The sequence below is a fragment of the Naegleria fowleri genome (genome assembly GCF_008403515.1).
Source record: "Naegleria fowleri strain ATCC 30894 chromosome Unknown tig22, whole genome shotgun sequence".
NCBI classification, from domain to species: domain Eukaryota; phylum Heterolobosea; class Eutetramitea; order Acrasida; family Naegleriidae; genus Naegleria; species Naegleria fowleri.
In genome coordinates this window covers 712073-728135 of record NW_025407954.1, presented here as the reverse complement: position 1 = coordinate 728135, position 16063 = coordinate 712073, and the positions used below count along the sequence as shown (strand labels likewise).

General features: G+C 37.8%; 8 protein-coding genes across 8 annotated transcripts; 4 read left to right on the top strand and 4 right to left on the bottom strand.

Annotated features, from left to right (window-relative positions):
• Nucleotides 1-415: 415 nt before the first annotated feature.
• FDP41_001225 (uncharacterized protein) lies at nt 416-1498 on the top strand (the record flags this gene model as incomplete). The annotated part of the gene is made up of 1 exon (XM_044702748.1): nt 416-1498. The coding sequence occupies one exon, from the start codon at nt 416-418 to the stop codon at nt 1496-1498; it is 1083 nt and encodes a 360-aa protein (XP_044564785.1).
• Nucleotides 1499-1747: 249 nt separating this feature from the next.
• On the bottom strand, nt 1748-3226 carry FDP41_001224 (uncharacterized protein; the record flags this gene model as incomplete). Its single annotated transcript, XM_044702737.1, has 1 exon — nt 1748-3226. One exon carries the CDS (start codon nt 3224-3226, stop codon nt 1748-1750), a length of 1479 nt encoding a protein of 492 aa, XP_044564784.1.
• A 143-nt stretch (nt 3227-3369) lies between these two features.
• FDP41_001223 (uncharacterized protein) lies at nt 3370-4235 on the bottom strand (the record flags this gene model as incomplete). Its single annotated transcript, XM_044702726.1, has 2 exons — nt 3370-3506; nt 3671-4235. 2 exons carry the CDS (start codon nt 4233-4235, stop codon nt 3370-3372), a joined length of 702 nt encoding a protein of 233 aa, XP_044564783.1.
• Nucleotides 4236-4308: 73 nt separating this feature from the next.
• On the bottom strand, nt 4309-5079 carry FDP41_001222 (uncharacterized protein; the record flags this gene model as incomplete). Its single annotated transcript, XM_044702715.1, has 1 exon — nt 4309-5079. One exon carries the CDS (start codon nt 5077-5079, stop codon nt 4309-4311), a length of 771 nt encoding a protein of 256 aa, XP_044564782.1.
• A 386-nt stretch (nt 5080-5465) lies between these two features.
• On the top strand, nt 5466-7263 carry FDP41_001221 (uncharacterized protein; the record flags this gene model as incomplete). Its single annotated transcript, XM_044702704.1, has 4 exons — nt 5466-5511; nt 5662-5683; nt 5781-6601; nt 6695-7263. The coding sequence occupies 4 exons, from the start codon at nt 5466-5468 to the stop codon at nt 7261-7263; spliced, it is 1458 nt and encodes a 485-aa protein (XP_044564781.1).
• Nucleotides 7264-7690: 427 nt separating this feature from the next.
• Nucleotides 7691-8953, bottom strand: FDP41_001220 (uncharacterized protein; the record flags this gene model as incomplete). Its single annotated transcript, XM_044702693.1, has 1 exon — nt 7691-8953. One exon carries the CDS (start codon nt 8951-8953, stop codon nt 7691-7693), a length of 1263 nt encoding a protein of 420 aa, XP_044564780.1.
• A 264-nt stretch (nt 8954-9217) lies between these two features.
• FDP41_001219 (uncharacterized protein) lies at nt 9218-10426 on the top strand (the record flags this gene model as incomplete). The annotated part of the gene is made up of 1 exon (XM_044702681.1): nt 9218-10426. The coding sequence occupies one exon, from the start codon at nt 9218-9220 to the stop codon at nt 10424-10426; it is 1209 nt and encodes a 402-aa protein (XP_044564779.1).
• Nucleotides 10427-11418: 992 nt separating this feature from the next.
• FDP41_001218 (uncharacterized protein) lies at nt 11419-15975 on the top strand (the record flags this gene model as incomplete). Its single annotated transcript, XM_044702670.1, has 1 exon — nt 11419-15975. One exon carries the CDS (start codon nt 11419-11421, stop codon nt 15973-15975), a length of 4557 nt encoding a protein of 1518 aa, XP_044564778.1.
• Between the last annotated feature and the right edge of the window lie 88 nt (nt 15976-16063).

Here is a 16063-nt window from a genome sequence, read left to right as displayed (position 1 = left end):
GAATTTCGACTGTGTGACTTTCGAATTCTTGCAATCCTTCTCACCATCCTTCCAAACAAGATTCATCATTAGGAATAAAAGTAAACTATTTTGCAAGAGAGAGACTCGTCTAAATGTAATCGAGATTTTGTGTACAATTTAGGAATAAATAAATTTTCATGAATATGAACAAATAAAAAAATAAGTTGAAGAAGCTTCGAGATTGTTGTGGCCACTTCAAAGTGTTGATCAACAAGCGTTTTGGTATCAACCAGCAGCAATTCCTTTTCTTTCATTACTCTTATTCACAGAGGGTTCTTCCGTTTCATTGTTGAATTTAATTTTCTTAATTGGATTGATTTGTTTATATTATTCATTTCCAACACACACTTCCTATCATATATATTGGATCTTAACAACAACAACACAACTCAATATGAATACCAAACAATACATTCAAATCATTCCGAGTCCCTACAATCCCGAGTGGAACATGATACGCTTGTTCTCTCCTGATATGAAAAGTGGAGTGTGCGAGATTCAACTCCATGGAGCTCATCTTACGAGTTATAAACGTACATGTTGTGCTTCTCCAATATCCTCATCATCCTCATCAACATTATCATCGGAACAGTCAGAAAATCATCATGATGATGAATTAATGTTTGTCAGTGAAAAGGCTGTTTTTGCAACGGATAAAGCCATTCGTGGTGGTACTCCAATTTGCTTTCCTCAATTCTCGGATAAAGGCCGTTTGAGTATGAGTCATGGATTTGCAAGAAATGTAAAATGGGAACACGTAGAGAATGTGGATTCGTCCAACATGTATGGATATGACTCATCTGCAACAGTGGCTTGCTTGAGAATGATTAAGAGCTCAAGTTATGAAGGAACGAACAAGGAAATTGCTCAATATTTGGCCGAGTATGATGTGTTGAATGTGGAAATGATTTTTGCATTGAGTAATGATAGTTTGGAAATGACATTGAGAGTGGCAGAAGACACCAATGCATTGGTAGAGGATGAAAAATTTGCAAAGGTCAAATCATTTACTTTTGCTTTCCATAATTATTTCCGTGTGGATGATATTACACATGTCACTCTTGATGGAATTCATAATAATCATCATGGTGTACAATACATTGACAAGGTCAAGAAGGGAGAGCTCATTACTGTTGAAAATTCTTCACCATTTGAAATCACTCAAGAAGTTGACAGAGTTTATCTTGATATGTTAAACCCTATTGAGAGTGTCATTGTGGAAAATAAGCCAACAAACATTTCACGAATGATATCCATCTCACAAAATGCTTCCACTGCACAAAATGTTGTGGTTTGGAATATTTGGAAGGAAAAGTGTCAAAAAATGTCTGACATGAAGACAGATGACTTTTCGAAATATGTTTGTGTTGAGGTTGGCCAAATACAAACTCCTGTTGAATTGGAGCGAGGAAAGGTGTTCACTTCATCACAGAAAATTGCTGTGAAACATGTTTCTCAAAATTCTTCCAAATTATAATAAAATGTGATAGGAGCATTGAAGTTCGAACATAATTATGGTCATTGTATTTGTGATACACTTTGGATCAAAACCACCTTGTGTTAAATTAATTTCACAATAATATTTATCAAAAATTATGATGATGAAAGTGGTCAAAATTTGAGTACTCTTAAAGAATGTATGCAGGAATTAATGGTTGTGTCTCGAGTGATGAATTCGTGTCTTACTTGGTGAAATGAAAGTCGTCTTAAATTAAGCTTTCATAATTTAGCTCAACCCCAGTGGATTATTGTTGTCACTCTTAAATTTCATTGGTTTCAGTGCTGGATATTGATCGTTGACATTATTGATTGGTATTTCTGGGGCCGTTTTGGATTTGATTCGTTCAGGATATTCCACACAAGGCCATAGATCATCGGTTGGGCACTGTTTTGGATTGAATGCTTCAACCTCAAACGAAACAGGATGAACCAAAGTTTCCCAACATTGAGGCATGTCATAGTGGGCATTGTCTCGCAATGTGCTAATTCGACCCAAATGTGACAATAAATTATACTTGTATGCAGTCATGAATCTATTTCCAAAATATGCCAAGGATTCTGGAGTTTCTCTTGCACAAAACTCTGCAAAAATGTGATCTGGTGGTCGTTTTCCAATTCTTCGCTCTAAATGATCAGCAAACGTGGAAATATCATTATTGTCATTTCTCATAATAATTCCGTTTAATCCGCTTGAAACACGAATAGCAGCCCATCCATCTTTTCCGAATCTAGCATTTGCTTTGTGAATAATATGAATAAGTGTTGTGAGAGTCAATTCACAAACCAAAAAATCATCTTCCACAATTAGTAGATATTTGCTCTTTTTGTGAACATTCCTAATTAGATGGATAAAATCTGATGTTTGTCTCACAGTACTTGCAGGAATGACAGAAGCTCCGTCTTTTGGACGATAAACTTTGGCATTAGTATCAATATCCACAAAATTCCAAACATTTTTCTGTGATTCGTACTTCTTTTGAGAGTAGGTGCTCTTTGCTTTTTCATAGATTTCATTCCGTTCATTGGGTCTCATGTTTGCAATGTACATTGTGACGAGTCGACTCAAAAAATTATTTCTCTTCAATTCTGCATCGTAGGACTGGAGAGTCGGCGTGAAATAATCCACTGAAAGTCCTTGTTTTGCTCCTCTCGTTCTCGGAATGGTGGGCATGACGACTCCCAAATATGCCATTCCTTTCTCTTCCAATTCTGTCAAAATAGAATGATGTTTATCGTCCATGAAAAAATCTCCATACGATTCTAATTTGATTTCCAACGGATTTGTTGCTATGATATGACTTGAAGACGCGAGTGATTCATCAATGTAATTATGATTGTTGTTGTTGATGCGTCCAGCTTGTTGTCGTGGTGGTGGTAGCTCTTGTTGTTTCACTATTTGTTTGTGGTTGGATGGTGGTTGTAATACAAGTTTTCCATCTGCATCTTGCTGTTGTGGGTTCTGTTCCATATCGTTATTCGTGTTTGATGATGTTATATTCGGACCGGTTCGGGAAATCAAAAATCGGATCTGAAAGAAGAACATGGCGATCATACATATAAAAAGAACTCCTAGTACAACCCGTCGTACATTTCCATGTTTTCCAAACAGTTGATGGAATAGCATTGAATTTTGCGAGGATCCTGATGATGGTGTGATGGAAGCCGTGTTATTCTGCAATTTCGACAGAGAAAACACTTGAGGCATTTTTTTGTAATGTTTGATGAACATGTGATGACATCAATAAATACATCATCATTGATAATAAATAATAGATAATTCAAATTTGAAATAATGTTAAGGAAAGTGATTCAAGGGAGATCTTACTATTATTATTAGTGCTAAAAAAACTACTCCTTTTTGAGTTGATAAATAAGAACTCGTTCATCCATGCATTCAGAATTTTGTTGTTTGGTTGGTATTTTCTTTAAGGAAAAGAGTTTGGATGCTTTTTCAAGAAAGAGTTCATGAGCTGTGTCATTACGAACTGATGTGTGTGGGTGTTCCATTTCAATAAATAATGTAATTCATTCAATTCAATAAATAATGTAATTCCAATGATTCGTTGTAAAAAAACAAATGAATATCATAATAAATTCAATGAATTATGATCCACCTCATAAATTCACATTCCTATCATAATCTACATACTCTCATAAGCAATGAAAATCAAAGTCGAAGCGGATGATAATTCTGTCAATAATTTCAACAATGGCTCAATGCAAGGCTCTTCATAAACCACATCACTTCCAATAATACAATCAAAAGTGCCATCTTCCGATCCTGTTGTTTTCATTCTAAATTCTTTCAATTTCTTTACATGCTCGTCATTATCCAAAGTATTTGTTGGACATGCCCATAACCATTCCAATTCTTCACATGAAATATTATTGGCAACTTCATTGCAATTATAAAGAACATTTTGTTTCAGAATTGGAAGTACAATTTCTCGATCCGTGGCGACTACTCGTGAACATCCTAATTTTGCGAGTAGAATGGATGAAATCCCACATCCAGCTCCCACTTCCAAGATGTTCCGAAAGGAGGTGAGTTTTAATTTATTGGCATGTTTTTCAAGATATTTGCAGAGTACTGGTGCTGATGACCAGAGTCTTGAACCACACGTTCCGACTTCATAATTTTCCATAATTCGGATGGTTCCTTTGGATGTTTCCAAATTGAAATAGCCTCGCAATTTGTTTTGTGATGATGACATTTTTTTTGATTTCCTTTTCTGTCGTCGTTTTCACTTGAATTAAATTGCTTTAGAGTTGATTTGGAATAGGCAATTATTGTTCTTTCTGGGCCTTAGAATTTGATGGAGTATTATTAAGCAAGTGTGGATTTTTGGAATTTCGTTTCGTGGTCGTAATGAATTTGATTCGTTTTTTCATTTCTGAAATAATGAGCAATGTACTGGAGCCGAGAGCAATCCCCAAGATCAAAGCACCGCAAGCACTGCCAATCACGAAAAACAACACTTCATCACTCTTTCCACTATCCAAATAGAGAACATTTGCAATGGAAGAAGTGTCTGCATACATTTGGGCAAACGTGAAAAGAGTGGTGGCCGTTTTGCCATTGTTGCCCAATGTATGAAATTCTTCTGATTCCAGGTAGAACGCATCGCTTAATGAAACCTTAAATTGATGATACAAAGTGAAATGAGTTTCATCCACCTTGACAAACGAGCTATTTCCGTTTCGGGCGACTATTTCATAATGTTCTAAAGTGTATTTTCCAACATCAAAATACTTTGATAAATTTCCATAGAAGTACTTCCATGAATTCTTTCCCAAATACAATCCCGAGAATGGAATTTCTTGATTTTTGATAAACCCATAAACTTGTAATCGGAAAGAATCAGCCATCAAACGTTGGGTTGAATTCCATTGATGCCTTTGAATAAGACTCATCAATTCATGTACTGCCTCTTCATGAGTAGTTACATTCGGAGTGCCTATCGATACCGAATGAATCCAAGCGCTTAATGAAATAAATATTGAACAAAAAACAATGAAATGTAACGTTAATATCTTCTTCCTCCTCAAGATGATCATTTTTTTTATTAAGGAAATATTTAAATAGGAATTGCAATTAATTACACTAGAGATTACCAGTCCCTTTGGGAATTGGCTTGATCAAGGGAAATTGCAAGGAAAATGATGTTTTGTAAACTTCTGTGCTATTGCTGGATTTTTTTTCTCCGAGAATTCTTTTGATTGGTCGGAGAGCCAAACATCATTTTCCAGAGGTAATTTGTAGTGAAATGATACAGCAAACGAACGAAACTAGTTTTACTCTGACAAATCCATTTGATTTGAACCATGTGTTGTTGTTGTTGTAAACTTCATGTCAGGCAGGATCATTTCACATCGGATTTGATCAACTCCGAAAAAATCTCTTGACATTTCAACAACAACACACAATTTTTCAACACGAAAAAATGTCAAGTCCATCACCTCAACAACAGAAACGTGTGGTCGATTTGAGTAAGTTTCAAAATTCAAAAGTAGGCTTTCAATAATGGAGAGACTCATGTTCATCATTATTCAACCCTAACAATCACGGATATCCACTACTACTACTAATACGACTACTACTCTCAAAATAATTCATCCTCGTTATTGATTTTCATCTAGTCGTAATCGGATGCGGAAATAGGTAAGAAGAATCATTTTATATATATTCGGCAACAAGGAATGATCAACCGGATGATCTTCAATTTCTCTTGTTAATGATCATGATCCAACCATGATAGAGGAAAGAATTATGCCCGATATACCAAAGAACATCCCGATCAATGCCGTCTTGTAGCCATTGCTGAACCAAGAAAATACGTGAGAGAATGGATGAAAGAGATTTACAATTTGAATTCCGAATGTTTGTTCAATGATTGGCAAAGCCTTTATTCGTATTTATTGGAATTTCAAAAAGATCATGACCTCTCGAAGGATGAAAACAAAAGACATCCTCCCTTTCTAGATCCTACTCATGAAAAGACGGTCATTATTTGCACTCAAGATCAATACCATGTGGAACCAGCTTTGGCTTTTGCAAGTTTGGGATTTCATATTCTGTTGGAAAAGCCAATGGCAGTGAAAGCAGAGGATTGTAAACGAATTACAAAAGCAGTGGAGGAGAATGGTGTAAAGTTTGCTGTTTGTCACGTGTTGAGATATTCCATTTATACACAACGATTGAAAGAAATTTTGAATTCAGGGTTAATTGGAAATATTATTAATATCCAACATTTGGAGCCTGTTGGATGGTTTCATTATGCTCATTCCTATGTGAGAGGAAATTGGAATAATGAACAAACTTCATCACCCATGCTGTTGGCCAAATCTTGTCATGACATTGACTGGTTGTGTCACGTGATGACTCCTCATAAGGTGGTGCAAGTGTCATCTTTTGGCTCTCTCATGCATTGTCGAAAGGAAAACAAACCAGAAGGTGCTGCCTCAAGATGTTTGGATTGTCCCTCAAGTATTGAAGAGAAGTGTTGCTATTCGGCTAAAAAGATTTATTTAGATACTGTGAAAGCAGGACACACTGGTTGGCCTGTTTCCATCATTATTGGTAGGTTGGAATGGGTGTTTTTTGTCTCATTGAAACTAATTTGTGTTTACTATTACATTCGAATGACCGTCCCTCATGTTCTATTCTTTTCAGAATCGGGAGAAGAACCTACTGTGGAAAATGTGAGTCAAGCTTTGAGAGATGGGCCTTATGGAAGGTGTGTCTATGAATCTGACAACAATGTTGTTGATAATCAAGTGGTCTCACTTCAATTTGACAATGGAGCGACATGTACATTTACAATGATCGCCTACTCGAAAGAAATTTGTGAACGTAAAACGAGAATATATGGCACACTTGGAGAGTTGGAAATTATTGGTAACACAATTCATCATTTTGATTTCTTAACACAAACGTACAAGAAAATTGAGCTGGACAATGAAATTCCTAAAACTAATTTAAGTGGACATGGTTATGCTGACTATTATTTGATGAAAAACTTTATTGATGCTATATGTGAGAATGATTCGAGCAAATTGCTTTCGAATGCTCGCGAAACTCTGAATTCTCACCTTTTAGTGTTTACAGCAGAAGAGGCTCGTCATTCATCAACCGTGATTAAGGTCAATGACCACGTGGATTTGACAAATGTAAATTCGAGCCCTCCAACAGTGTCGTGTGACTCTCGTGGCAGCAGTAACAGCAAATGTGAACTAAATTAACAAATGTTTTTCAGCACAACTTTAAAACAAATTCACTCTAGAGTCATGTAACTTTTTGGCATGCCCGAATAAACGAGAGAAATGACGAAATTCCTCCTTGTTTTCAATCAATCGCTTCATTCAAAGGTAAGACATCAAGCAACCTTACTGCCAACAAGCTTCTACTTGTAACAACAAGAAAACGAGGCGCATGGATGTCACACAAGTTGTGTTTGGTATTTATTGTTTCTCACGGGTTTACCAGTGATCAACATTTGTGATAGTAACACGTTTGAGAAGGAAACATCTGTTTAAATTATCACAAGGAACGAAGCAGAGTTTTCTGGAAATTAAGCGGAAGTTGAGCATCATGTGACGATTCTTGCAATCGAATCGTTAAGGTGTCAGCTTGGTTTGAATGTCCACTCAAACTACATGAGGAACCTTCTCAAATCACAATCGCATTGCTTCTGATAAATGAATTTTTCAAGTAAGCGATTGAACTACTCAATTTCACCTCAGTAGTTTCTCCATTAATGAACTGGTCAATATAATCCTCCTCGTCTTCGTGTTGACTAAAGTCACTCATCGATGATTCGTCATCATTGTTATTATTGTCGTTGTGTGAGCTCTGAGAGGAAGAGCAACTATATGTTTCATCATCCTCCCACTCTCCATTCTCATTCATTCGAAGGTTGGATGTGGAGACATTGAATTGTGAAAGATTCGTATTCGAGGTATTGTACTGAGAGAGATTGGTGGTGCTTGAATTGGCGCATAAAGAGGTTGCCGATTGGAGAGAACGCATACTCCTCGAGTGTTGTTGATGCTGTCGACTCTTATTGGAGGTGCTGGTTACTGACGTGATCTCAGTGGGAGAGGTCAATGGCTTGACACTTTGATTTTTCTTCATCACCGTGACGGGAGTGTGAGGATCATCTCGTACTCCTTCGTCCATCTTTCGGTTCTTGTTGTTGTTATTGTTTTGATGATCATCCGAGAGAATGTTTTGAACGAATCGAGTCATGGTCATTGGGGAAGTAGGCTCCATGATGAATTCATCATCAAAGAAGAATCCAGCGGATGGAGTGATGGGAATGTGTTCCATCATACTGGCAGTATCCAAATCATGATCCCAAGCAGCTCCCAAAGGAAGAGCCAAACACGATTGAGAATGATAGGCTGCTCTCTTCAGAGATTGGACCTGATGTTCCATACGACCGGCTTGATTCAACTTTAAATCATCGTAGCACGTACGAACAATACGAGGAGTGTTAGGAAGGTAGTGATAGTGGTGAGTGTTGTTGTTGTTGTTGTTTGGAGAGGATATATCATCTATTGGTTGTTGTTGTTCTTGTTGATTCGTTAGGGATAATTGTTTCAAGGCTCCGAATGTTGCTGGCAACGAGGAGAGTGATAATACAGAAACGGTGGAAGCTGCGTAGGGTGAGAGTTCATCCCGATGATGAGAGGAAGAAGAAGAATTGTTGTTTGTGTTCTTCTTCTTTGAATCCCGATGGGATGATGAATCTTGAGGATGATTCTGGTTCTTCTTCTTCTTATGAAGAAAGAAATTGCCAGCAAGGACTCGGAGAACTCGAGGTTTCATCCTCTTCTTCTTCCTCTCTGGTGAGGAGGAGGATAAAGCAAGCTCTCCATCATCATCATGAGAAGAAGTTGTTTTTGAGAGTGCTGCTTGACTATTGCCCATTCTTCTTCTTGTTGCAATCTTCAAGCGCTTACTTTGGATATTTTGTTTTCAACACTTCCTAATAACTTTCAAATCCAAACCAACAACAACATCTTGCGGGCTTGTGAGGTCTCATTTGGGTGGCCACTTGCGACAATTAGAAATGAATGCATGGATTTGTTCCCAAAAGCAAACCAGTCACCAGGTGATATTGTACAAGAGGGACCTTCACAATAAATTGCAAAAATTTGACATCTGAAAGATGCGATTCGGAATTTAAAAAAAATGTCCAAGAACCGTTTGATGGCAATTTTGATTGCTTCTCTCGTTACTTTTTCTATTGGAAGTATGATTAATTATTGGCGACTATTCCAAGCAAAAGACAACACTCTATGTTCATCATTCACATCATCACCATCATTCAATTTATCGTTTCCGATAAGAAATTCGCATATTGTTGGAAATATTTGTGTCGTATCTTTTATTGCTATTTGTGAAAAGGAATATATTGTCAGGTTGACCAATCAATTCAGGAAGAGAAATGTTTATTTTATTCAAGGTCATACCGATTCACCAACAGAAACATTACTCTGTCATGATGTCAACAATGTTGCGGAATTAGAAAAGACAAATTATTTGATCGTACATGGTCACAATCTACCACCCCATCCTGTGATTGCCAATTTCATGAATCATGTACTAAAAAAGCACAATGCATATTTTGCACACACAAAAGTTGTGAATTTTGTTTTGGGAGATGAGAATTGTAAATTCACAGACAGAAATGTTTTGGATAATTATAATACTACCTTTAGAAATTATTGGAATAGCAAAATTCAAAAAATGCATGAAAAGTATGGCAATATTCATTATTTGCCTCTTTATACCTGTCATCCATTTCTATCTCTTTCCAATTTTCCGAGTTTACCAGAAGAAATTGTCAATAATGAAGTGCTATTACAGCATATTATTGATTTTCAATTTTCTAAAATCATTCCAGCATCAAAACGAAAGCAATTTTGCTATTTCAGAGGTCAACCAACTTATGAAAGAAAAAAATTGGAACATTTGGCACCAGTGACAGTACTAGAAAATGGAATCGAAACAAAGAAACAATTGTGCAAAATAGAATATACAACTGGATTTGCTGCAGGAGATAAGCTTTCATATTCACTTTTTCTTGCCAATACAGCAGTGATATTGTGCCCAACTGGATCTAATCCAGATCAATTTAGAGTGTGGGAATCATTAGAGAACGGTGCCATTCCACTTCCAGAAAATCTTGAATCTTTTTCTGGATTACCCAAAAATCATCCACTTCCTGTTGTAGATGTTTCTCGACAAGAATATCACAAAAAATTGGAGAGTGTTTTACCTGAACTTTATTCTTTTACTCCTCAACAACTAGATGAACTTCAAAGAAGATTATATAATTGGTGGTTCAGATACAAGTTAGAAATTGGACTTAAGGTTGCTAAAGCTCTAGACGCCTAAAAGTATTTAGCGACTCGTGATGCAAGCCTTTTTGACATCACGTCACACGCATAATGTGACACATGCATCGACGAAGAGTAAATCATCCGTTTGATCAACCAATTCTTTGATTTTGAATTACAACAAATTGAACAGTTTAACACTTTCAAACGTTCATTCCAATGTCGAGTTCAATAACACAGTGACTAGATTCCTATCATGCGAATATTCATCCACACCCTTTCTCAACATGGAATGATCACTCATCAAGGCAGCTCCCAAATAACCTTCTCTTCCAATTTGTGTTGTTTACAGATTCCATCGTGAGAACTTTCCAATGACTACTAGCACTCTCATGATGAGAGGCGAATGAGAATTTACCAGCGTCATGACTCGATCCTTCAAGACTATCTCCAACCTCCAGCATGAGTCTCTTGCTACTTGTTAAGTGTTGGTAATGTTTGGATCTTTAGTAATCTCATCACAGACTAAACTTCCAATCAACTTGAAGAAAGGAAAAAAAGAATTTAGCACTGTAATAGTGTGGAACTTACAACATTTCGAAACGAAGGATTGAGAACGGAACTTTCGATTTACTCACAAACGTGTCCAAAGATTGTGCGCACCCAACGCATATTTGGAATTTCAAATAGAGGGCGCTTTCAAATTGAAAGTGGAAGAAATAGTTGTGATTTTCATTTCTAAAAAAAAGCAATTTTTCGAAACTCTTCCGAAATCGGCCCTCACTTCAGATTCCGAAAGAGATCATTAATTTCAGACAGAATTCGTTCCAACAACTATAATTATTCAATGATTGGCTCGTCGTCACGTCTGGAGAGGATTGGAAATTACAGGAATTGATTTCTATAATTATTTCATATCAACAACAACAGCCACACTCACTGAATTGATCATCTCCAAAATAATTCATTGAGACAGATCCTTCTCAAAACTAATTCCAACCCTCCTAAGGTCTTTCCAAGATCATCATTATCGGCATCACAGAGAAAGCCATGCTTCCATTGTATCAAAGCACACCACTGTCATGCAACGGACTTGCTGTCGTGGCCAATTCCATGAACCATGTGGGAGCAAGTCCGTCCTCCACCTCAGCCATGGCCAATATAGCAACCATGGTCATCAACAATTTCTATCAACAATACCTTGCCAGGTGTACCCAAGATCAAGAACAAATTAATCAATTTGCCAATCATGTAAAAATTGCTTATTTGTGCCGAAATGTGTTTCCTTACTTGGGGAATGATGATACAAGGGTTGTTCCATCCACATCATCCACCACACGTAATGATACCTGCGATGATGAGCAAGACCACACGAATAACTTTGAAGACGACGATTTTAATAATAACGAAGAAGAGGACAGCTTCTTGGACACGATTAGCCTTCTGAATTCTAGAAGAAGAACAAAACGCGACCTTGAAACTCTTCAATTTGAACCAGAAGAAGAAGAAAAGAGACCAGAGCAATTGCAACAAACTCCCTCAATTCTCCTCCTCAACCACACAACATCTGTCCCCAATCTTAGAAGATCTTCTGTAGAATCATTCTTTGAATTCGATCACCTCTGCCAACAAGAAGAAGAAGAACAGCAACAACATCTCAATCACAAACACTCTCATACCAACAAGACTCTTCCTATTGACTGCACTAGTTTTCTAAACGTCTATTTTTATAAGGAAAAGCAGTTAGAATCTCTATTTGAACAAGATCAAGAAGAACAAGAAAACTCACACCACTTGTCTTCTCATTATTCCTCCTCCTTATTTAAATACACCTCCGAAGCGAGAAAACAACACTATTTGGAAGAACAAGTCTATCATCAGCACCACCAGCACAACAACACAAAACCAGAGATGGTACAGCCTGTTCCTTCGGGACAACATCATCATCACTATTCTCGTTCATCTTCACCTTCCTCCAAATCTTCTCTCTCCTCGTCATCCTCAACAACAAGTCAGAGCAATACTCCATTTCAAGAGGATCGCCAACACCACAACAAGCAGCCACAGCAGTGCAGTGTTGCTCTTCCTCAATCCTCATCGGGATCATCCTTTGGTTTACCTCAATTTTCAACTGTTCAACCTTCCTTGATGAACACAACGAATAACAATAACAACCATCTAAAATTTCCTCAACAACCAACCGTCATGCCCAACCAAGTCAACATGATGAATCCACAATCCACGTCATCCTTTGCATTTCCCTATTATTTTCCAACTGCAACACAACAACAACAACCTCAAGCATATGCACTTTTCAATGCTCCGCAACCACAACCACAAGTATTAGCACCATCCAATACTACCGCAAATCCGTCCTTGTCCACTACTACTACTAGTACTCCCTCTTCAACATTGTCATCTTCCTTGCAGCTGGAAACACAACCTCCTCAATCTCAAGATCAAGCTATGAATAGAAATTTCAATCAAAAAAAATTGAGTCCAAACATCACAACAACAACATCAACGAACGAAAATAGCAACCAGGTTGTTCAATCTGGGAATAACAAGTACGCGTACACTTCTGGTTTTGATCAACAAAATAACATACTTGCAAATCCTTCACTGCAACAACAAGTAATGACTGCTGCTGGATCCCATGTGGAAAAGAATATTTCTAAAGAAGCACAATGGCTGTTAAGGAACATGAATCAACAACAAGCAACAAATACTATCAGCATTCCGCAAAGTATTTCAAAGAATGAAAACAAGCAACACAGTAATCACGATACTAATAATAATTTTGCAGGTTTAGCAAAATTCTGGTCTGAAAATATTGGCACAGGAACTGGTGAACAAGGAAATGCAAACAATAATACTACTAATAGTGTCACATCAGGTCTTTCAGATATTAAGGAGTTGAACACACCAATGATTGAGAACTTATTGAGAATATTTAATACAACTCAAAATAATGGAAACGAGTCCAAAACAGTTGGTCATGATCAACCAAATGTGCCACCACAATTCTCCAATAATTCACTCTTTGATACTTCCGCCAACCTTAATAACAACCAATCCAAAAATAATATTCATGAAAAACAGAAAAGTTCAGACACAGGTGGCACCGAATCGAAAGTTCTCATGATCGATCCAACCAAAACTGCTCCCCATCAAATGGTCTCTGACTACAATAATGATGAAAGCTCTTCACACAGCATTTCGAGAAGCAGCTCAGGCAGTATGGCTAGCGATGCAGGTCGTAGCAACATTTCTTCTTCGAGCGCAACGAGTGGACATCATTTCGGTAGAAATCATGGAAATGGCAACGAGGATCGTTCATGGAAAGTGCTTTATCAAGACTCATCTTATGGTGGTGACAATGCATTGATCAAACGACCCTCATTCAAACTCAAGACAAGAACAGACAATATCATGGATCAAATTCCACCCATTCTCTATTCGAGTCTCAAATATCAATTCAATATTGCAGTCTTTCTGAGTACTGAAAAAGCAACTCAACTACTCATGAGTCATAAGGAAACTTTGGAAAGTATCATGCACGCTTCTGCCATGAGCTTGGGTGGATTTGTGATTGCCACAATCGAAACAGCATTGGTTGGACCGGTTGAAGAAATGGAACAAGAAGAGGATGATGAATTACTCTCACTCGTGAGGGAGGAAGTGAATCCAACTCGAAAAATTTGTAATGGCGTTCTGAATGGAGACACACAGCTTGCATTGCAACCCATTGAAGCGATTGAAGCAACGGAGGCCAAAGCATTCAAACCATTCCTCTATCAATTGAAACAGGAGATTAAAGAGTATGAACAAGCAAACTCAATGGATGCCCACAAATGGTCATGTGTTCACAACAAAACAAAAATTCAATTCACAGATTTACCATTCCATAACAAGAAGAGTTCTTTTGTGATGAGAGTTTGCTTTTACTTGAATCATGAATTTAAGGAACGAAAACCAATTCTCATCATGGAGAGCGCACCTTTCAAGATATTTGCAAGAAGAAACAAGAAGAGTTATGCAACAGGTGCAGTCATGACAGGAGCTCTGAAGGAAGAAGATGCCTCTCAACAGCCATTACCAACAACAAGCATCTCTAACATTTCTTCAAATGTACCCACTTCGTCCTCCTCCAAGCAAGGTGCAACCGTTTCAAACAAGCGAAAAAGAGAGGAAGTCAAAAAGAAATCGAAAAAGGTCAAAAAAACTCTCGAACCAGAACAGGAAAGAGAAACACTTTTGCAATTCGAGAGTGAGTTAATTTCACTCATGAGGATTTTGGATTCCATTAAGGACAGATCAGAACATCAAGCAGCCGTTCGCTCTTTTATTCAAAATCTGGTTGGTCCTGAATTGGCACAACAATACATGTCACACTTGAGAGGAAAATATTCTTTGGATCCTTCCCTCATGCAGTTGCCATCTACCCTTCCTAATTTGTACACTACTGAAATGCCCTCTCCTGGTGTCTCAACATTGCAAAAGAAATCCAAAGCACCTTTCGCTTCCAATCTCTCTGTAGATACCAAGTCGTTAGGCAAGTTGAATCTCATGCAAGCAGCTCGACTCATTCCACCAACATTGGATGCAAATCAACAACAGCAGCAGCAACAATTCTTACAGCAAGCACCCTTTTTGAATCCAGCAACTCTCGCATTTCACCCACTTGTAAATATACCAAATTTAGCTTCCTCAACTTTGGCTCCACCTCAACAACCTTTCTTGAGTGGTATGAATACCGCTACTACCACCATACCATCGTTTAACATTCAGCCAACCTCTTCGTTGTATTCGGGCTCAACAGTTCCTGCCACAACAACAAGTTCTAACCTTCCATCATCCTTGTCCTCCACCTCTGTACCGACTGCAGCGCTCCAAAAGACTTCTGTTCTGCCTCCTTCACAAGCAAGCAATGACATGATGCAATCCATTGGACAACAAAACGTTCTCGAGTTAATAAGCCCATCTTACCAAAGTTCGTCACTATTTGATTTCACACGGTCTCCAACTGGATTTGGAAATATTTCCACACCGAGATTTTCCTCAACAACCACGTACAGTCCTCTAGGTATGATGCCTTCCTCAACAAGTAAGGGAGCAGCAACATCAACAGCTGGATTCTTGCAATCCCCATCCACACAACAACAACTACAAGGAGCCACTACATCCCCATCCACACAACAGCAACCACAAGGAGAGGCACGTGACACATCGGGCATTCGACCTCCAAATCTTATTCAAATTCTTCAACCTCAAAACAAAATTGATTTCAACAAGTTGAAGAGTACGAATACATCAACAAGTGACACCTCGTTTATGAATGATTATCTTTCAGAGTTATTGGAGGACAATGCAAATAGTAATAACATCTTGTCACCTATAAATCTATTTGGAACTCCCACAAGTGCCAATCTAGGATCAGATTTACCAAGCTTTAATTTCTTTGAAAGAAACAGTCAATCGAGCAACAATACGAACAATATCAATGCAAACACCGGTCAACAACAGCAACAGCAATCAGAAAGTGAATTGCAAGATCCGCTCACACCCAAGACATTGGCATTCCTCACACAATCAAAACTGGTGTAGTGAGAGAGGTAAATGTGAACTATGTTTCGAGAAATACACTCATCGTTCAAAACAGAGTGAATCAATATATTACAGAAATAATAATAAT